At 46.4% G+C, this 15,871-nt stretch overlaps 1 protein-coding gene across 1 annotated transcript; it reads right to left on the minus strand.

The window, feature by feature from the left end:
• Positions 1-5,089: 5,089 nt before the first annotated feature.
• Positions 5,090-15,653, minus strand: AKAP14 (A-kinase anchoring protein 14). Its single transcript, XM_019949543.3, has 5 exons — positions 14,139-15,653; positions 13,958-14,049; positions 9,258-9,437; positions 6,538-6,590; positions 5,090-5,999 (listed from the first exon to the last, which is right to left on the minus strand). The coding sequence occupies exons 1-5, from the start codon at positions 14,254-14,256 to the stop codon at positions 5,810-5,812; spliced, it is 633 nt and encodes a 210-aa protein (XP_019805102.1). The 5' UTR covers positions 14,257-15,653; the 3' UTR covers positions 5,090-5,809.
• Between the last annotated feature and the right edge of the window lie 218 nt (positions 15,654-15,871).

Consider the following 15,871-nt stretch of genomic DNA (forward strand, 5'->3'; position numbering starts at 1 on the left):
CCGATGTCAGGATCCCACCTGCCTCACTGCCCATAGAGGCCATGACCTTTCCTGCCTCCATATAAACACATAAGAGCTCCCTGGGTTGACTTCCGATGTGAAATAGAATTCCAGTGAGACTTTTCGGGCGAATGCTGAAAACAAGCTTAAATTCTGGCCCCAAAAGCACGGAGTTAGCTAGGATGACATGACCTCCTTCTTGAGAAAAATAGATGCCTTTCTCCAAAGAGCCATCCAAGCAGGGAGACACCCCAAAGCTTGCAGAAGCGGTGTCCAGGGGTTTCAAATCCAACTGAAAGTTCCTCAGGCATCCCACAAAGCTGTTTTGGGGGAAGGTCTTTGGTTTTCCTGATGGAGACGATCCCAGGTAAACTGGTGCTCTGAGGCTGACGGTGGATTTTCCGGGCAAACTTCCCTCCCGGGCCCTCAGACCATCCACAACCAAGCGCCCCCTTTCTCCATCTTGCCCAAATGCCACCGTGTGCCACTTCCCATCACTGCACTTTGCTTTTGAGCTTCAGTTTTTTCCTTCCTGCGCCCAGTGCAAAGACCAGACGTCCTTTCGAAAGATGAAGAGCCATAAAGGAGTTCTTAGTGGACACAGGGAAGATGGTGGAAGAGTAAGACGCGGAGATCACCTTCCTCCCCACAGATACACCAGAAATACATCTACACGTGGAACAACTCCTACAGAACACCTACTGAACGCTGGCAGAAGACCTCAGACCTCCCAAAAGGCAAGAAACTCCCCACGTACCTGGGTAGGGCAAAAGAAAAAAGAATAAACAGAGACAAAAGGATAGGGATGGGACCTGCACCAGTGGGAGAGAGCTGTGAAGGAGGAAAGGTTTCCGCACACTAGGAAGCCCCTTCTAGGGCAGAGACTGCGGGTGGCGGAGGGGGAAAGCTTCAGAGCCGCGGAGAAGAGCACAGCAACAGGGGTGCGGAGGGCAAAGCGGAGAGATTGCCACACAGAGGATCAGTGCCGACTGGCACTCACCAGCCCGAGAGGCTTGTCTGCTCCCCCGCCAGGGCGGGCAGGGCTGGGAGCTGAGGCTCGGGCTTCTGTTGGAGTGCAGGGAGAGGACTGGGGTTGGCTGCGTCAACACAGCCTGCAGGGGGTTAGTGCACCACGGCTAGCCAGGAGGGAGTCCGGGGAAAAGTCTGGACCTGCCGAAGAGGCAAGAGACTTTTTCTTCCCTCTTTGTTTCCTGGTGCGCGAGGAGAGGGGGATTAAGAGCGCTGCTTAAAGGAGCTCCAGTGATGGGCGCGAGCCGCGGCTAAAAGCGCAGACACCCATCCCACTTCTAGCCAGCGATTGAAGGAGTCGGCTGCTCCTCAATGGCCTCGGGGTTCCGTGGGTTCAGTTGTGACTAGGACGGAGCTAGCGGGTTAGAGCCTGGGTGAGGGGTTTGCTAGAAGTTGGCTTTCGGTGGGAGCTAGGGTGTCTCCGTGGTGACAGCATCCGTGGCCTCCAGAGACACGGGTTCAAGACCTGGTCCGGGAAGATCCCACATATCATGGAGCAACTAAGCCCCTGTGCCACAACTACTGAGCCTGTGCTCTAGAGCCTAGGAACCACAACTACTGAGCCTGCGTGCCACAACTACTGAAGCCCGTGTGCCTAGAGCCCGTGCTCTGCAACAAGAGAAGCCACAGCAGTAAGCCCGCGCACCACAACGAAGAGTAGCCCTGCTCACCGCAACTAGAGGAAAGCCCACGTGCAGCAACAAAAACCCAATGCAGCCAGAAATAAATAAAATAAATTAATTTTTTAAAAAAGCACGGACCCCAGACAAGGGCATGAGACGCCAAGGCTGCTGCTGCTGCCACCAAGAAGCCTGTGTGCGAGCACAGTTCACTATCCACACCCCGCTTCCGGGGAGCCTGGGCAGCCCGCCACTGCCAGGGTCCCGGGATCCAGGGACAACTTCCCCGGGAGAACGCATGGCGCGCCTCAGGCTGGGGCAACGTCAATCCGGCCTCTGCCGCCACAGGCTCGCCCCGCACTCCGTGCCCCTCCATCCCCCCCAGCCTGAGTGAGCCAGCGTCCCTGAAACAGCTGCTCCTTTAACCCCGTCCTGTCTGAGCGAAGAACAGACGCCCTCCGGCGACGTACACGCTGAGGCAGGGCCAAATCCAAAGCTCAGTCCCTGGGAGCTGTGAGAACAAAGAAGAGAAAGGGAAATCTCTCCCAGCAGCCTCAGGAGCAGCGGATTAAAGCTCCACAATCAACTTGATGCACCCTGCATCTGTGGAATACGTGAATAGACAACGAGTCATCCCAAATTGAGGAGGTGGGCTTTGAGAGCAAGATTTATGATTTTTTCCCCTTTTCCTCTTTTTGTGAGTGTGTATGTGTATGCTTCTGTGAGAGATTTTGTCTGTATACCTTTGCTTCCACCATTTGTCCAAGGGTTCTATCCGTTTTTTTTCTTAAAAATTATTTTTTATTTTAATAACTTTATTACTTTTATCTTATTTTATTTTACTTCTTTCTTTTTTCCTTTTTTCCCTTCCATCCCTCCTTCCTTCCTTCCTTCCTCCCTCCCTCCCTCCCTCCTTTCTTTCTTTCTTTCTTTCTATTCTACTTCTATTAATTCTTTCCTTCTACTTTTTCTCCCTTTTATTCTGAGCCGTGTGGATGAAAGACTCTTGGTGCTGCAGTCAGGAGTCAGTGCTGTGCCTCTGGGGTGGGAGAGCCAACTTCAGGACACTGGTCCACAAGAGACCTCCCAGCTCCACATAATATCAAACGGTGAAAATCTCCCAGAGATCTCCATCTCAACACCAGCACCCAGCTTCACTCAACGACCAGCAGGCTACAGTGCTGGACACCCTATGCCAAACAACTAGCAAGACAGGAACACAACCCCACCCATTAGCAGAGACGCTGCCTAAAATCATAAGTCCACAGACACCCCAAAACACACCACCAGACATGGACCTGCCCACCAGAAAGACAAGATCCAGCCTCATCCACTGGAACACAGGCACTAGTCCCCTCCACTAGGAAGCCTACACAACCCACTGAACCAACCTTAGCCACTGGGGACAGACATCAAAAACAACGGGAACTACGAACGTGCAACCTGCAAAAAGGAGACCCCAAACACAGTAAGATAAGCAAAATGAGAAGACAGAAAAACACACCGCAGATGAAGGAGCAAGATAAAATCCCACCAGACCTAAGAAATGAAGAGGAAATAGGCAGTCTACCTGAAAAAGAATTGAGAATAATGATAGTAAAGATGGTGCAAAATCTTGGAAATAGAATAGGCAAAATGCAAGAAACATTTAACAAGGACCTAGAAGAACTAAAGATGAAACAAACAATGATGAACAACACAATAAATGAAATGAAAAATACTCTAGATGGGATCAATAGCAGAATCACTGAGGCAGAAGAATGGATAAGTGACCTGGAAGATAAAATAGTGGAAATAACTACTGCAGAGCAGAATAAAGAAAAAAGAATGAAAAGAACTGAGGACAGTCTCAGAGACCTCTGGGACAACATTAAACGCACCAACATTCGAATTATAGGGGTTCCAGAAGAAGAGAAAAAGAAAGGGACTGAGAAAATATTTGAAGAGATTATAGTTGAAAACTTCCCTAATATGGGAAAGGAAATAGTTAATCAAGTCCAGGAAGCACAGAGAGTCCCATACAGGATAAATCCAAGGAGAAACATGCCAAGACACATATTAATCAAACTGTCAAAAATTAAATACAAAGAAAGCATATTAAAAGCAGCAAGGGAAAAACAACAAATAACACACAAGGGAATCCCCATAAGGTTAACAGCTGATCTTTCAGCCAAAACTCTGCAAGCCAGAAGGGAGTGGCAGGGCATACTTAAAGTGATGAAGGAGAAAAGCCTGCAACCAAGATTCCTCTACCCAGCAAGGATCTCATTCAGATTTGACAGAGAAATTAAAAGCTTTACAGATAAGCAAAAGCTGAGAGAGTTCAGCACCACCAAACCAGCTTTACAACAACTGCTAAAAGAACTTCTCTAGGCAAGAAACACAAGAGAAGGAAAAGACCTACAATAACGAACCCAAAACAATTAAGAAAATGGGAATAGGAACATACATACCGATAATTACCTTAAATGTAAATGGACTAAATGCTCCCACCAAAACACACAGATTGGCTGAATGGATACAAAAAGAAGACCCAGGGCTTCCCTGGTGGCGCAGTGGTTGAGAGTCCGCCTGCCGATGCAGGGGATACGGGTTCGTGCCCCAGTCCAAGAAGATTCCACATGCCGTGGAGCGTCTGGGCCCGTGAGCCATGGCTGCTACGCCTGCGCGTCCGGAGCCTGTGCTCCCCAACGGGAGAGGCCACAACAGTGAGAGGCCCGCATACCGCCAAAAAAAAAAAAAATTTTTCTTAGGAATTCCCTGGTGGTCCAGTGGTTAGGACTCGGCGTTTTTCACTGCCTAGGGCCCGGGTTCAATCCCTGGTTGGGGAACTAAGATCCCACAAGCTGCGCAGGTGGCCAAAAAATTTTTTTAAAATAAAAATTTTGTTCTCTAAGAACATTACTTTTTGTTACTGGTTCCTAGAGACTGAATGGGTTTGTTCTCTGATTTTCATTCAGTAGGCAAGGTAGTTTAAATGCAACAATTTTGTGATATATGAATATTGTGGATTTTCATTGGATTCTCCTGTCTCCTCCACAGAGTAGATACTCAACAAATGCTTGTTGAATAAATGAAAGAAAATATATTAATTTATTTCAGAACTTTATCATATCTTTCATCAAGTTTTTTTCAGGAAAGATCTGCCAAAGAATAGCTTCAGTAGCATGTTCTTTGGGAAAGAGGAGGGAAGAATAAAAGGGCTAAAAGTATTTTATTTTCAGCCTATTAGAGTTACTGCTTCAAACTGTGTTTTAGTCACCTGAGCCATAAGTCAAATGGGAGGGCTATTGTATTTGAAATATATTTTTTGTTCTCCAAGGAGACTTAGCTAGTTTCCCCCCTCCTCACCTGTTGCTCTGATGAGATTTTCTCTCCTTTTTAATTTATTGCACAAATGCAGCAGTTAGAAAATAAGAAGAAAGAAAAATGACCCACAGTCTTACCCCATCAATTGTCTTTAGTATTCTGTGTTCCCTTCCAGTGCTTCTGTACATAAATACATATTCTGATGTACCTGTAAGTAATCACTCATAATTTTGTCTTTGGTGTTTTAAAACCTTGCAGCCAGGCAAGACAACCTCACAGGAATGGTAGGAACGATCTGGTGTGAGGATGGGAAGAAGACAAGAAATAGTAAGGGTGGCGATTGAACCTTCCCTGTTTCATTGCACCCAATCCTCAAGCCACCCTGGTGCCATCACAGTTGTGATGCTGTGCTGTGTCAGGCAGCGCACCCAGTTTCATAGTTTCAGAATGTATTGTTTAACAGTGAGGCTTAACTTGCAGTAAATAAAGGGGTCTGCGAGTAGGGAAACTCTTCAGACTGGTTATATTATGAGCTGTAGAACTGTTGCCATTTTTCTGTTCCCTAGTTGTGCCCATGAAAGAGGTGTGTCCAGGCTAGAGACTTAGGCTCAAATGGGGGAACAGGCAGCCAAGGACCAATCTCAGTTTGGTCTGACAGGTGAATTTTAGCAACTCCCTAAACTCAACTTTTGTACCTGTAAGACTGAGTGATGCAGACAGTGATGGGAAAAACCTTTTAGAAAATAGAAGACAACTTACTGGTTACTCTGCTAATGTGATGGAAGTTGCCAACTGGAAAATGAATGAATGCAAAGAAAACCAGTGCAGCTGGATTGTGTGCCACAAGTTTATTATTCAATACTATTCTGTGGTTCAATGTACAGTATTGTATTTTTAACACACTCCGATGAGAAATCTATTCCTAAAATATTCGGGAAGATTCTGACTCTGTTTAATTGGAAGATATTTGAATTCATTAAAATATATTTGCCCTCAATAATGTCCCTCAGGCATTTTTCTTGAAAGTGAGTCGTTCCTGGTCTGCAGAGGAAGAAAAACAAACACAACAGAAGCTTTTAAAATGAAACAAAACATTGAGCCAGGGATTGATTACCTGTTTACTCTGTTACATTTCTAGTGAGCAAAATGCCTTTTGTGGGTGGGGGACAAAGGTCGTCTCTGTTCCTTAGGCCCATTCAATAAAAGGCTTAATGAGTTTATATGTAAAGATTCTTTAAGAGAGAGCTGTACAAATAAAAGGAATTATTATATGTGAGTTAGTTCCATGTGACTGTGAAGTTTCACATAGAAACAGTAGACATGACCTACCTTGGCCCCACCCTACTCCAGCAACTAATCCTCACATTTATAATCACTGAAAAACGAGACACTAAAAATAAAAACAATTTTCTAGAACAAAGGCAGACTCCTACTTTCAGCCCATCTTAATGGAGTAGGTGGTCCAAAGAAGAAAAGTGACCATTACGTAAATTACCTGTGGCTGTGGGCCTGCTGGGCTCCTGGAGTGTGATGAGTTTTCCCACCACCCTTTTAAAGTAAGTCTCTAAATGTTCATTACCTGTGAACCACTGAATGGCTCTCAAAGACGTAAGAGACATCAATGGGTGTATCCTAAGAGAAAAAGACACCTGTCAGCCAAGACCAGTCACGGCAACTCATGATTCTTTCCATTGCTACAAGTGTCCATAAGTAGACTCCTCAATTTCTAGAATTCATTTTCCCTGTGAGTTGGAGGTCTGTAGGTAGTAGTTCTTTTTCACTCCAAACCTGTGTTCCCCAAAAGATCTTTTTGGCAACAAATACCTTAAGAGTATCCACAAAATTGAAAACAAGTCAAGAGAGGCTGTGCTCTCATTACTAGGAGCATGAGGAAGTCATGTGCCTTCTTTACGTGCTCCAGTTTCACTCAACCAACTTACCTCGTAAGGATGGCCTAAGAATGAAACCATATAGATGAACATGGTTCAAAAACATTTTAAAAGCAGCATAAAAATCTAGGTTGTAATGCCGTCTCAGTGGTCCCCATCCAGTGTCCCCTCCAAAATTATACTCGGAATTCTGAGCGAGAGCCAGGTTCCCAAGCCCTCTCTCTGTGTGGTCTCTTGTCATGGTCTCATTCACCTCCAGCAGCCTCACGTTCCGATCTTAGAGCTCGCCAGTTAGCAAGACAGCTGATGGCAGGATATATGACCAGGAGAAGTGAGAACTCACAGATTTTACCTCTTTAGATCACTCCAGGTTCCAAACTCTCCAACTAGGTAAGTTTGTACTAGGATAGGATGAATATAGGACATAGTTGGCTCACTGTGTGGTCATATATAAAGCCTTAGAGTCAGGCAGAGCCTCAAATAACTTTGAAAGGATGAAAGCAGAGGGGAAATAACATTTTTATGTCTGCTGTATTCCAGGCATTATGCTTGGTACCAACCCTGTCCTAAGGACCCTAGCCTTGGATTCATACATGTTATTTGGACTCCTTTCACACCAGCTATCAACATATTTCATATTCACGGTCGACCTAGTGGCTACAAGCAGTCATTCCTTCAAGTATTTATTGAGTGCCTGCTATTTACCAGGCTTTGTTTTACAGCAAGACAGAAATCCCTGCCTTCCTGAAGCTTACATTCTGGTGGGGGAGCAGGGTATAACAAGATAAGAAGTTACATAGAAGATCAGAAGGTGATAAAGTGCTATGGAGGGAAAGCAAAATCATGGGGGTGGGGTAGAAAGTGCAGTGGAGGAGGTGAGCCAGCAGGCTGTGCACGTACCTAGGGGAGAGGGTTCCAGTCAAAGGGAACAGCAAGCGCAGAAGCCCTGAGGAGGGACAATACCTGGCTTATTTAAGGAGTGGCAAGATCAGAGTGGCTGGAGCAGGGTAAGTGAGGGGGAAGGAGTAACGGGAAAGTCGAAATAACAAGGAACCAGATCACACAAGGCCTGTAGGCCCTCATTACTCAAAGTATGGTCTGTGGACCTGCAGCATCAGCATCACCTGGGAGCTTCTTTGTAATGCAGAAGTTTGAGCCCCAGACCTGCTGAATCAGAATCTTCCTTTTAACAAGACCCCTGAGTAATTCACATGCACTTTGAAGTTTGAAAAGCATGTTGGAATGTTCAAAACAGACGCGTGACATAACTTCATTTTTCCAAGGCTCACTCCGGCTGGCTGAAAAGAGACAGGATGTGGGTAAGGGTGGAAGCAGAGAGACTAGTTAGAAGCCTATTGAAATAACCTTGGTGAGAGATGATGGTGTCTTGGCCCAGGGTGGTAGAGGTGGAGTGGGAAGAAACGCTTGGATTCAGGGCCTTTTTTTTTTTTTAATTGTTTTTTGGCTGCGTTGCGTCTTCATTGCTGTGCGCGGCTTTCTCTAGTTGCAGCAAGCGGGGTCTACTCTTAGTTGCAGTGCACGGGCTTCTCATGGCGGTAGCTTCTCTTGTTGTGGAGCATGCGCTCTAGGTGTGCGGGCTTCAGTACTTGTGGCACGCGGGCTCAGTAGTTGTGGCTCACGGGCTCTAGAGCACAGGCTCAGTAGTTGTGGCGCACGGGCTTAGTTGTTCCGCGGCATGTGGGATCTTCCCGGACCAGGGCTCGAACCCTTGTCCCCTGCATTGGCAGGCAGATTCTTAACCACTGCGCCAACAGGGGAGTCCCGTCAGGGCCTATTTTTGAAGGTAGGACCAACAGGATTTCCTAATGGATGTGAGTGAAAAAGAAGAGTCAAGGATGACACCAAGGATTTTGGCCATCAGCTGAGATGAGAAAGGCGCAGGTAGGTTGGACTTGGAAAGGCAAATCAGAAGTTCAGTTTTGGATACAATAAGTGAGATGTTTATTAAACATCCAAGTTGCAGAAATCTGGGCTGGAGATAGAAATTTGGGAATCATGAGCTAGAGGTGGCATTTAAAGCCAGGAGACTGGATAAGATCATCAAGGAGGTTAGGCTAGAGAAAAGATCCAAGGCCTGAGTTTTGGGACATTCCAACATGAAGAGGTTGGTGAGAGGAGGAGAGGCTAGTAGACCAGTAGAGAACGAATGGTCAGTGAGGCAGGAGGAAAACCAGGAGAGAATGTTGTTCTAGAAGCCAAATGGAATATTTCACGGAGGAGGGAGTGATCAGCTATGGCAAGTGCTGCAGATGGGCCAAGCGAGACGAGGACAGAAATATGACTGTTCTGTTTCACAAAGAAGGGGCCCATCAATGGCCTTGACAAGAGAAGTCTCTATTCTCGTCGAAGCCTCACCGAAGGGAACAGGGCAGAAAAGGAAAGCGCTTACCGGAGGTTTGTTTGTGTTGATCTTGATGGTGAAGTAGACACTGGCACTGATTCGTGGTATGGGTCTCCGAGCAGTTGGGATGCTCCAGTGTACACAGTAGATGTAGTGGAAGCTGTGAATCACATCTTCCCTCTTTAAAAACTCTGTGTAGTGCACCCAGCGGCCGTGATACTTCCAGTGCTGTTTCATAGGAAAAAATAAAAAGCACACAAAGGAAGAAAAGCAGACTTGTGTTCAAGCTGTCTAGACGAAGGCAGCGCACAACAGTAGGGGTTACAGCCCTGCTTCTGGATCCATTTCTAACACTTTTGACTGGGATACAAACTACAGTCAACCCCCGCTTATCTCCACAGGTAGGGGAGAGAAAAGGTGGAGCTAAAATGTCAAATAAGTGAATAGTGCAGACATTGCTTGAGATTGGGCTTTGGAGCTCAGGGGCCCACGCTCAGTGTGTATGTACATACACACCACACACACATACACGCTAACCTCCTTCCAGACCTTTTCTTGGAAGGCAACTTTGGTTAATTGGAAAATAATTAGAAAGTGCTTAGAACACGTGTTCTGCTCACTGTACTCCAGAAGACCTAAAGGTGTGACTAGAAAGTAAGGGGGCTGATTTCACAAGCTGTTTTGGAAAATCAGACTCAATTCATTGCAGCCCTAGGTGGTAGGTAAAATAAGGTCAGAAAAGGAATAGATCAGGCAGGAGATCATTCAGATCCCTCAGATCCCTTGGAGAAGCGTCCCCCTCCAAAGCACAGATCTTACTAACACCTATGGTCCGCACAAGGCATGATGTAGCCTTGAGTCTGAGCACCAGGCCTTGAATGCCAGAGGTGTTCAACAGGTTCAACAGAACACCGTTGCACTGGCTATTGGGGCACAGAAATCTTCCTAAAAAAGATCTTGAATTAAGATGCAGGTCCACAGAAGGAAGGAAATAGGATTGTCTAACAATCCCACTGATGTAGAGAGAGAGTTTGGGAGGAGATGGTAAAAAGACTTTAGGCCTTCCTTTAAAAAAAAAAAATGTAGGCTGGCCTTCTGCCTCAGCTAACTTTATTTCAAACTTATACCCAATTGGCTGTTTCAGTTAGCCAGAGAGGAGCACCAGACCCTAGATTCCTTGAGATCAGTTCTGTGTCTTCTTACATAGATCATTTTCCCTTTCATTGAAGGAGTCTGACAGCCAACCCCATGAGGCCCGTTGGAGCATGTCTTTTTTTTCCCAACCTTTCTGTGTTACTTGATATACTTTTTCAGGCCTAATGTTTAATCTGTCACACAATCACAGACTTTGTAGCATTGGAGTGGTCCCTAAAGATCATCTAACAAGGCCCCTCACTTTGCAGATGAGGATCCTGGGGCCTAGAAATAGGAAGGGACAATCCCACACAACAGCTGGGACCCAGGCTCCCGAGCAGCCAGCTCGGAGGGCTCCCGAGCAGTGCTCTCTCCACCCCATCAGATGTCTCAGTTCTAGGATTTTCTAACGCAGCCTTAGACGCAGTAAATTCAGCTATCTCCATCAGGCCACTCTCTTCCCATTTTTATCTCTGTGCAGTGAGTGTGTGTTATCCCATGTTTTATCATTTTTACATAACATTGCTTCATATACTCACTTCCAGGAAGCAGTATCTCATTGTGCTACTCTACCATGGATGGCTTAGCCAATTACATATTACTGGACACTCAAAATCAACAGGCACCTGGAAGTATATGCACAAAACTGTTATCGATGATAAGTGACATTTGAGGGAGTAGATCTGGGAACTTTCATTTTCTACTTTGTGTCTTTTTGCTCAGAGTTTTTTTTTTAATAATGATGTCTTATTGTAAAAATATTTTAAGTATGGTGATAGGCATGGGGGATTTTCCAGTTTTTCTTATATTAAGAACTTATTTGTATATTCTTGTTGCAAGATTGCATTCCTGAAGAAAATTAACCAATTATTATGCCCACTGGCAATGTATAAGTGCATCAGTTCCCTCCCCACAAACACACAAGCCTTGTGATACCAGATTTAATCATTCTTTTTTTGGGGGGGGGGCTGCACCGCATGGCATGCGGGATCTTAGTTCCCAAGGGATTGAATCCGTGCCCCATTTCACATTGCAATGCCTTAAAATCTTTTGAATTTGCATTTTTCATTGATAGTAAACTGCATTATTTCTGTCATCAAAAAGTACTTTTCCTGTTAAGGTGGAAGAAGTATATCAGACAGACCTATGATCAAAACTTCATTTTGCTGGTTAATCAGAAAGACTTTGGGGCTTCCCTGGTGGCGCAGTGGCTGAGAGTCCGCCTGCCGATGCAGGGGACACGGTTTCGTGCCCCAGTCCGGGAAGATCCCACATGCCGCGGAGCGGCTGGGCCCATGAGCCATGGCCGCTGAGCCTGCGCATCCGGAGCCTGTGCTCCGCAACGGGAGAGGCCACAACAGTGAGAGGCCCGCATACCGCAAAAAAAAAAAAAAAGAAAGACTTTGAACAAATTGCCCAACCTCTCTGAGCCTCAAGATTCGTCATCTGTAAAATGGGTACACTGAGGTACCTATACACAGGTTTGTTGTGAGGATTAAATGAGATAATGCATGTGAAGTGCTTAGTGGTGCTTGGCACATAGCAGTGCTCACTCAGGAAATGGTAACTCCTAATTTGCTGTCCCCTGGTGTATGGTGGACTCTGGGAAATCTGCAATAGGCTTGAGAAAGTTCTCCATCAGAAATGCCTAGCACTTAGATGATAGACTTCACTTCTAGGGCTTGCTGCATTAGTGGGGCTGGGAACAGGGTGATTTTATGTCAGGAGTTATATAGAGCTTTTACCTTTTCCATCACCTTCTACTTTCTAATTTTCTGTGTCCTCACAACAGCCCTTGACTTAGCTTTTCATCTGTGAAGAATAATGGTATGGAGAGAATAAATCTGTTCATGTATTCAACACATATTTATAGAACATCCTCTATGTACCTGACCTTTCTAAGGCCTGGGGACAGAGCAATGAACAAAAGTCTCTGGCCTCATGGATCATGTGGTCTGGTGATGGAAAAAAGGCAATAGTGTAAATAAAATCTAATATCATAGGTAGAGGTAAGTGCTAATGGAAAAAAAAAAATAAGAGGAGAGATGGGTGCAATTTTAGATGAGGTGGCCAGGAAATGCCTCAGTGAGCAAAAGGCGTCCTAACAAAGACCTGAAGAGAGGGAAAGTGCGAACGATGAGAGTAGATCTCAGGCAAGAGGGTTCCAGCAGAGGGAACAGCAAGTGCAAAGGCCCTGAGGTGGGAGCATGCCTGGCAGTTGAACAGCAAGGAGGCAAGTATGGCTGGAGTGAGGAAGGTGAATGGGGAGAAGGTGGTGGGTGATGGAGTCTGAGCAGTCAGTTGGGAGGAAGTGGGGATGGAGACTCAGATTATGTCGGGCCCTATAGGCCACTGTCCGGACTGACCTTTGCCTTTTACTCAGAACCAGTAGGATCTGCAGGGGAACATTTTCCTGCTTGTTCTGTGTCCAATTTCAGTCTGATTCACAGACTTTGGGTGCAGCAGGCAGTCACTTTTGCCCCAACCCAAATGGGAGATGTGCTCCAGAGCAGGAAGGCCCAAGAGTAGCTAGTACTTTGCACCGTTTCTCTTCACTGTGCTCTTGATACCCCTTGCAATGGCAATGGCGAGCCGTGCCGCAATCACGGATGGAGGGTGTGGAGCCAGGAACCCCTGACCTTTTTCCTCCTTCCCACCTGACCAAGCCTTCCTGGGCCTGGGAAAGTGCCCTTAGGGTGGAAGGCTTGGATGGGCTGATCAGAGGAACAGAGACAGCTGGAGACTTCTCCCAGGCTGGGGGAGTTTGCCTCCACCAATTTCAACTGGTTTCTCTTCTAAGGAAATACAGTGAGTGGGGATTTCAGGCCATTCTTCTTCATCCACCCCGCCAGTTATGCAAAGCCACCCAGGACCTTCTCCCCAGAGCTGCTGGGATAAGCCACACAAATAGGTCAGAGCCAGGACCAGGAGGAAAAAGAAAAGAAATTCATGAGCATGTGCATCTGACTGTACAGTGAATACATTCCAAAGCTAAATCAAAAAGACTCGTGATCTGTGTGCATCCCCTCTGTTAATATGAGAACTCTAAAGCTGGGGCTGGAGAACCCCTGTTTTAGAGGGGCATCTCCCTCCTTAGGCCACTAGGCCCCCATTTAGAGCAGCAGCATGGGGAAATTGCTTAGCTGAGAATATCCGATTTTCCTAGGGAAGTGTACTGTGAGGAAGACACAAACACTGGAAAATACAATTGGCTTTTCACCTTCAAAGACTATCCCATCTTGACTTTGCAACCCAGATGAGGACAGTTTTTACTTATTCAGGTCGCCTGTGATATCATTGCTTAGGCTTCCTAGAAGGACTTCCACTTTGCATCAAACAGGAGCCTTTTTTTTTTTTTTTGCGGTACGTGGGCCTCTCACTGTTGTGGCCTCTCCCGTTGCAGAGCCCAGGCTCCGGACGCGCAGGCCCAGCGGCCATGGCTCACGTGCCCAACCACTCCGTAGCATGAGGGATCTTTCCGGACCGGGGCACGAACCCGTGTCCCCTGTATCGGCAGGCGGCCTCTCAACCACTGTGCCACCAGGGAAGCCCAAACAGGAGCCTTTTAATTGTTCTTCCCCTTTGTGCTGAGCTGGAGTGGTCAACGGACTTACCGAAACGAAATCCTCAATTTGTTTACGGCCCCTTTCTTCTGTGAATTCACCCTGTGTGATCCAGTCGATATTTTTGATGGGCTTTTTGGCTTCTGCAAACAAGGTATGAGTTTATTAGTTGCCTCCTAGTGTGCTGTTACATAATGAGACCATCCTTTACGCACCCCAACAGGATTACTACCTTCCACGAACTTGATAGCAGCAGCGATGACATTCTTGGCTACAGCTAGAGCTAGTTCAGTTACATTTTGAGTGTCTTCTGTATCCATCATCTGGCTTGTAGGGACTTTTATCCACATCTACTTCCTTCTGAAATTTGACATTTTTAGTCACATTCATTTTCTTTTGGCTTGGAAAAAAACTCAAAAAGTTACTTTTTGCGTGTGTGTGTGTGTGTGTGTGCACGCGCGCACGTGTGTACACTCTCGTCTAAGTACAGACTATCTCTTGAAGAATCATAAGACACAGGAAACGGTGTTGAGGTCCATATTCCTGAAAACCAAGGATTTGCCAATTCTCATAACCATGAAGACTTCAGCAAGACATAGCCGAATGATTCCGAACTTCCTTAGAGTTCTAACAATATTGATTTCCAGTTGAGTCTTTCTTAGAACTTCAACCCCTGCTTTAGGCCACTGAGGGCACGCGACTCTTTAAAAAAGTGTATCAAAATGATTAGAGGCAGTACAGTATAGGAGAGGTTCGTTTTTCAGGTTTTTTTCTCTTGGATTTTCCAGGTATACAATTATCCGCCGGAAACTATCATTTTTTATCTCTTTTCCTACAATATATGTGTTAGCTTTGGGTAACACTTACAGAAAAATGGAAGTGAAAGTGGAGATGGTGAGCCTGCTTCTTTTGCGTCGGGCTTCAGTGTGTGTGCTTTCTGGTGTCACACCAGTAAGTATGATGCTGGCTCATGGCTTGAGATTTATTCAGAAAACATTTGTCTGCTCCTATTTTAGTAAGATGTTTATAAGTGATAACTAAAATTTTCCAAATGCTTTTAGCATTTGTTGAGACTGTGGAGATTAGAGTTATCAGGGCTGTGAAGGGTTCATCACAGAGCTAGAAGTCTTTGCACGTTTTCCATCTTTTTCCCTTGAGTCTTGGATTCCTTCTTTCCCTGCTATACTGAAGTCTCCTCACGGAGGAGTAGTCACTCACTTCTAGCGCCAGTTATAAATCCCTGTAGGCAATCCCTGCATGGTGGGCCCTGCGTGAAAGTGGCTCGCTCACTCCCAGGGGAGCTATTTATTTTTGTAAAAATAGCAACTCCCAATTTGGGGTGTTTAATGGGCCTCGTTCCATTTAGCTCTTAGCACAGCGCTGTGAGATCATGGCTGGAGACCTTCCCTGTGCCCTTCCAGGCCCACTCTCCCCACCTCCCCCACTCTCTGCCCTGGAACGCTGACCTGCTGGGACTGCAGCAGTGGGCTCTCCCATGCCCTCTGGCTGAAGGGAGAAGAGTGTATTCACCGGGGTTCTCCACCTCCAGGGTCACCTGTGGCTGGCTGAGTGGAGGAGGTGTCCATCTGTCCTGGGGCAGCTTGCTCACAACTTGTCAGTCTGGTGAGGGTAACCTTCCTCTCCCCTCAACCCCATGGCCCCACTGTTACCAGCCCCTCCTTTCCCTACCCTCTGCTCACACCTTTGTAAATATTCCCTTTACTTAACACTTCTCCACCTCTCCTATTTTCTATATGCCAACAATTTCCTGCTGGGGCCCTGAGTCATAAAGAGAGGGACTCCTGTTACCATGTGAGATGAGGAAGCCAAGCTCACACCAGACCATCCGGCTCCACAGCCTGTGCTCTTAATCACCCCACTCTCCTCCCTCCAAGGTTCACAAAGAGTCCTGGGGCCCCGATCTCACATTTCCGTCTGCCGTCCAGAATGTGCGCACTCTCTTTC

Source organism: Tursiops truncatus, chromosome X (genome assembly GCF_011762595.2).
Source record: "Tursiops truncatus isolate mTurTru1 chromosome X, mTurTru1.mat.Y, whole genome shotgun sequence".
NCBI classification, from domain to species: domain Eukaryota; kingdom Metazoa; phylum Chordata; class Mammalia; order Artiodactyla; family Delphinidae; genus Tursiops; species Tursiops truncatus.

Coding starts and splice junctions, on each gene's coding strand:
- AKAP14 (XM_019949543.3), bottom strand. CDS start 14,256: ATGTGGATAAAAGTCCCTACAAGCCAGATGATGGATACAGAAGACACT. Junction 6,591..9,257: donor TCAACACAAACAAACCTCCG/GTAAGCGCTTTC, acceptor TTTTTCTCTTAG/GATACACCCATTGATGTCTC. Junction 6,000..6,537: donor AGCCATTCAGTGGTTCACAG/GTAATGAACATT, acceptor CTTCCTCTGCAG/ACCAGGAACGACTCACTTTC.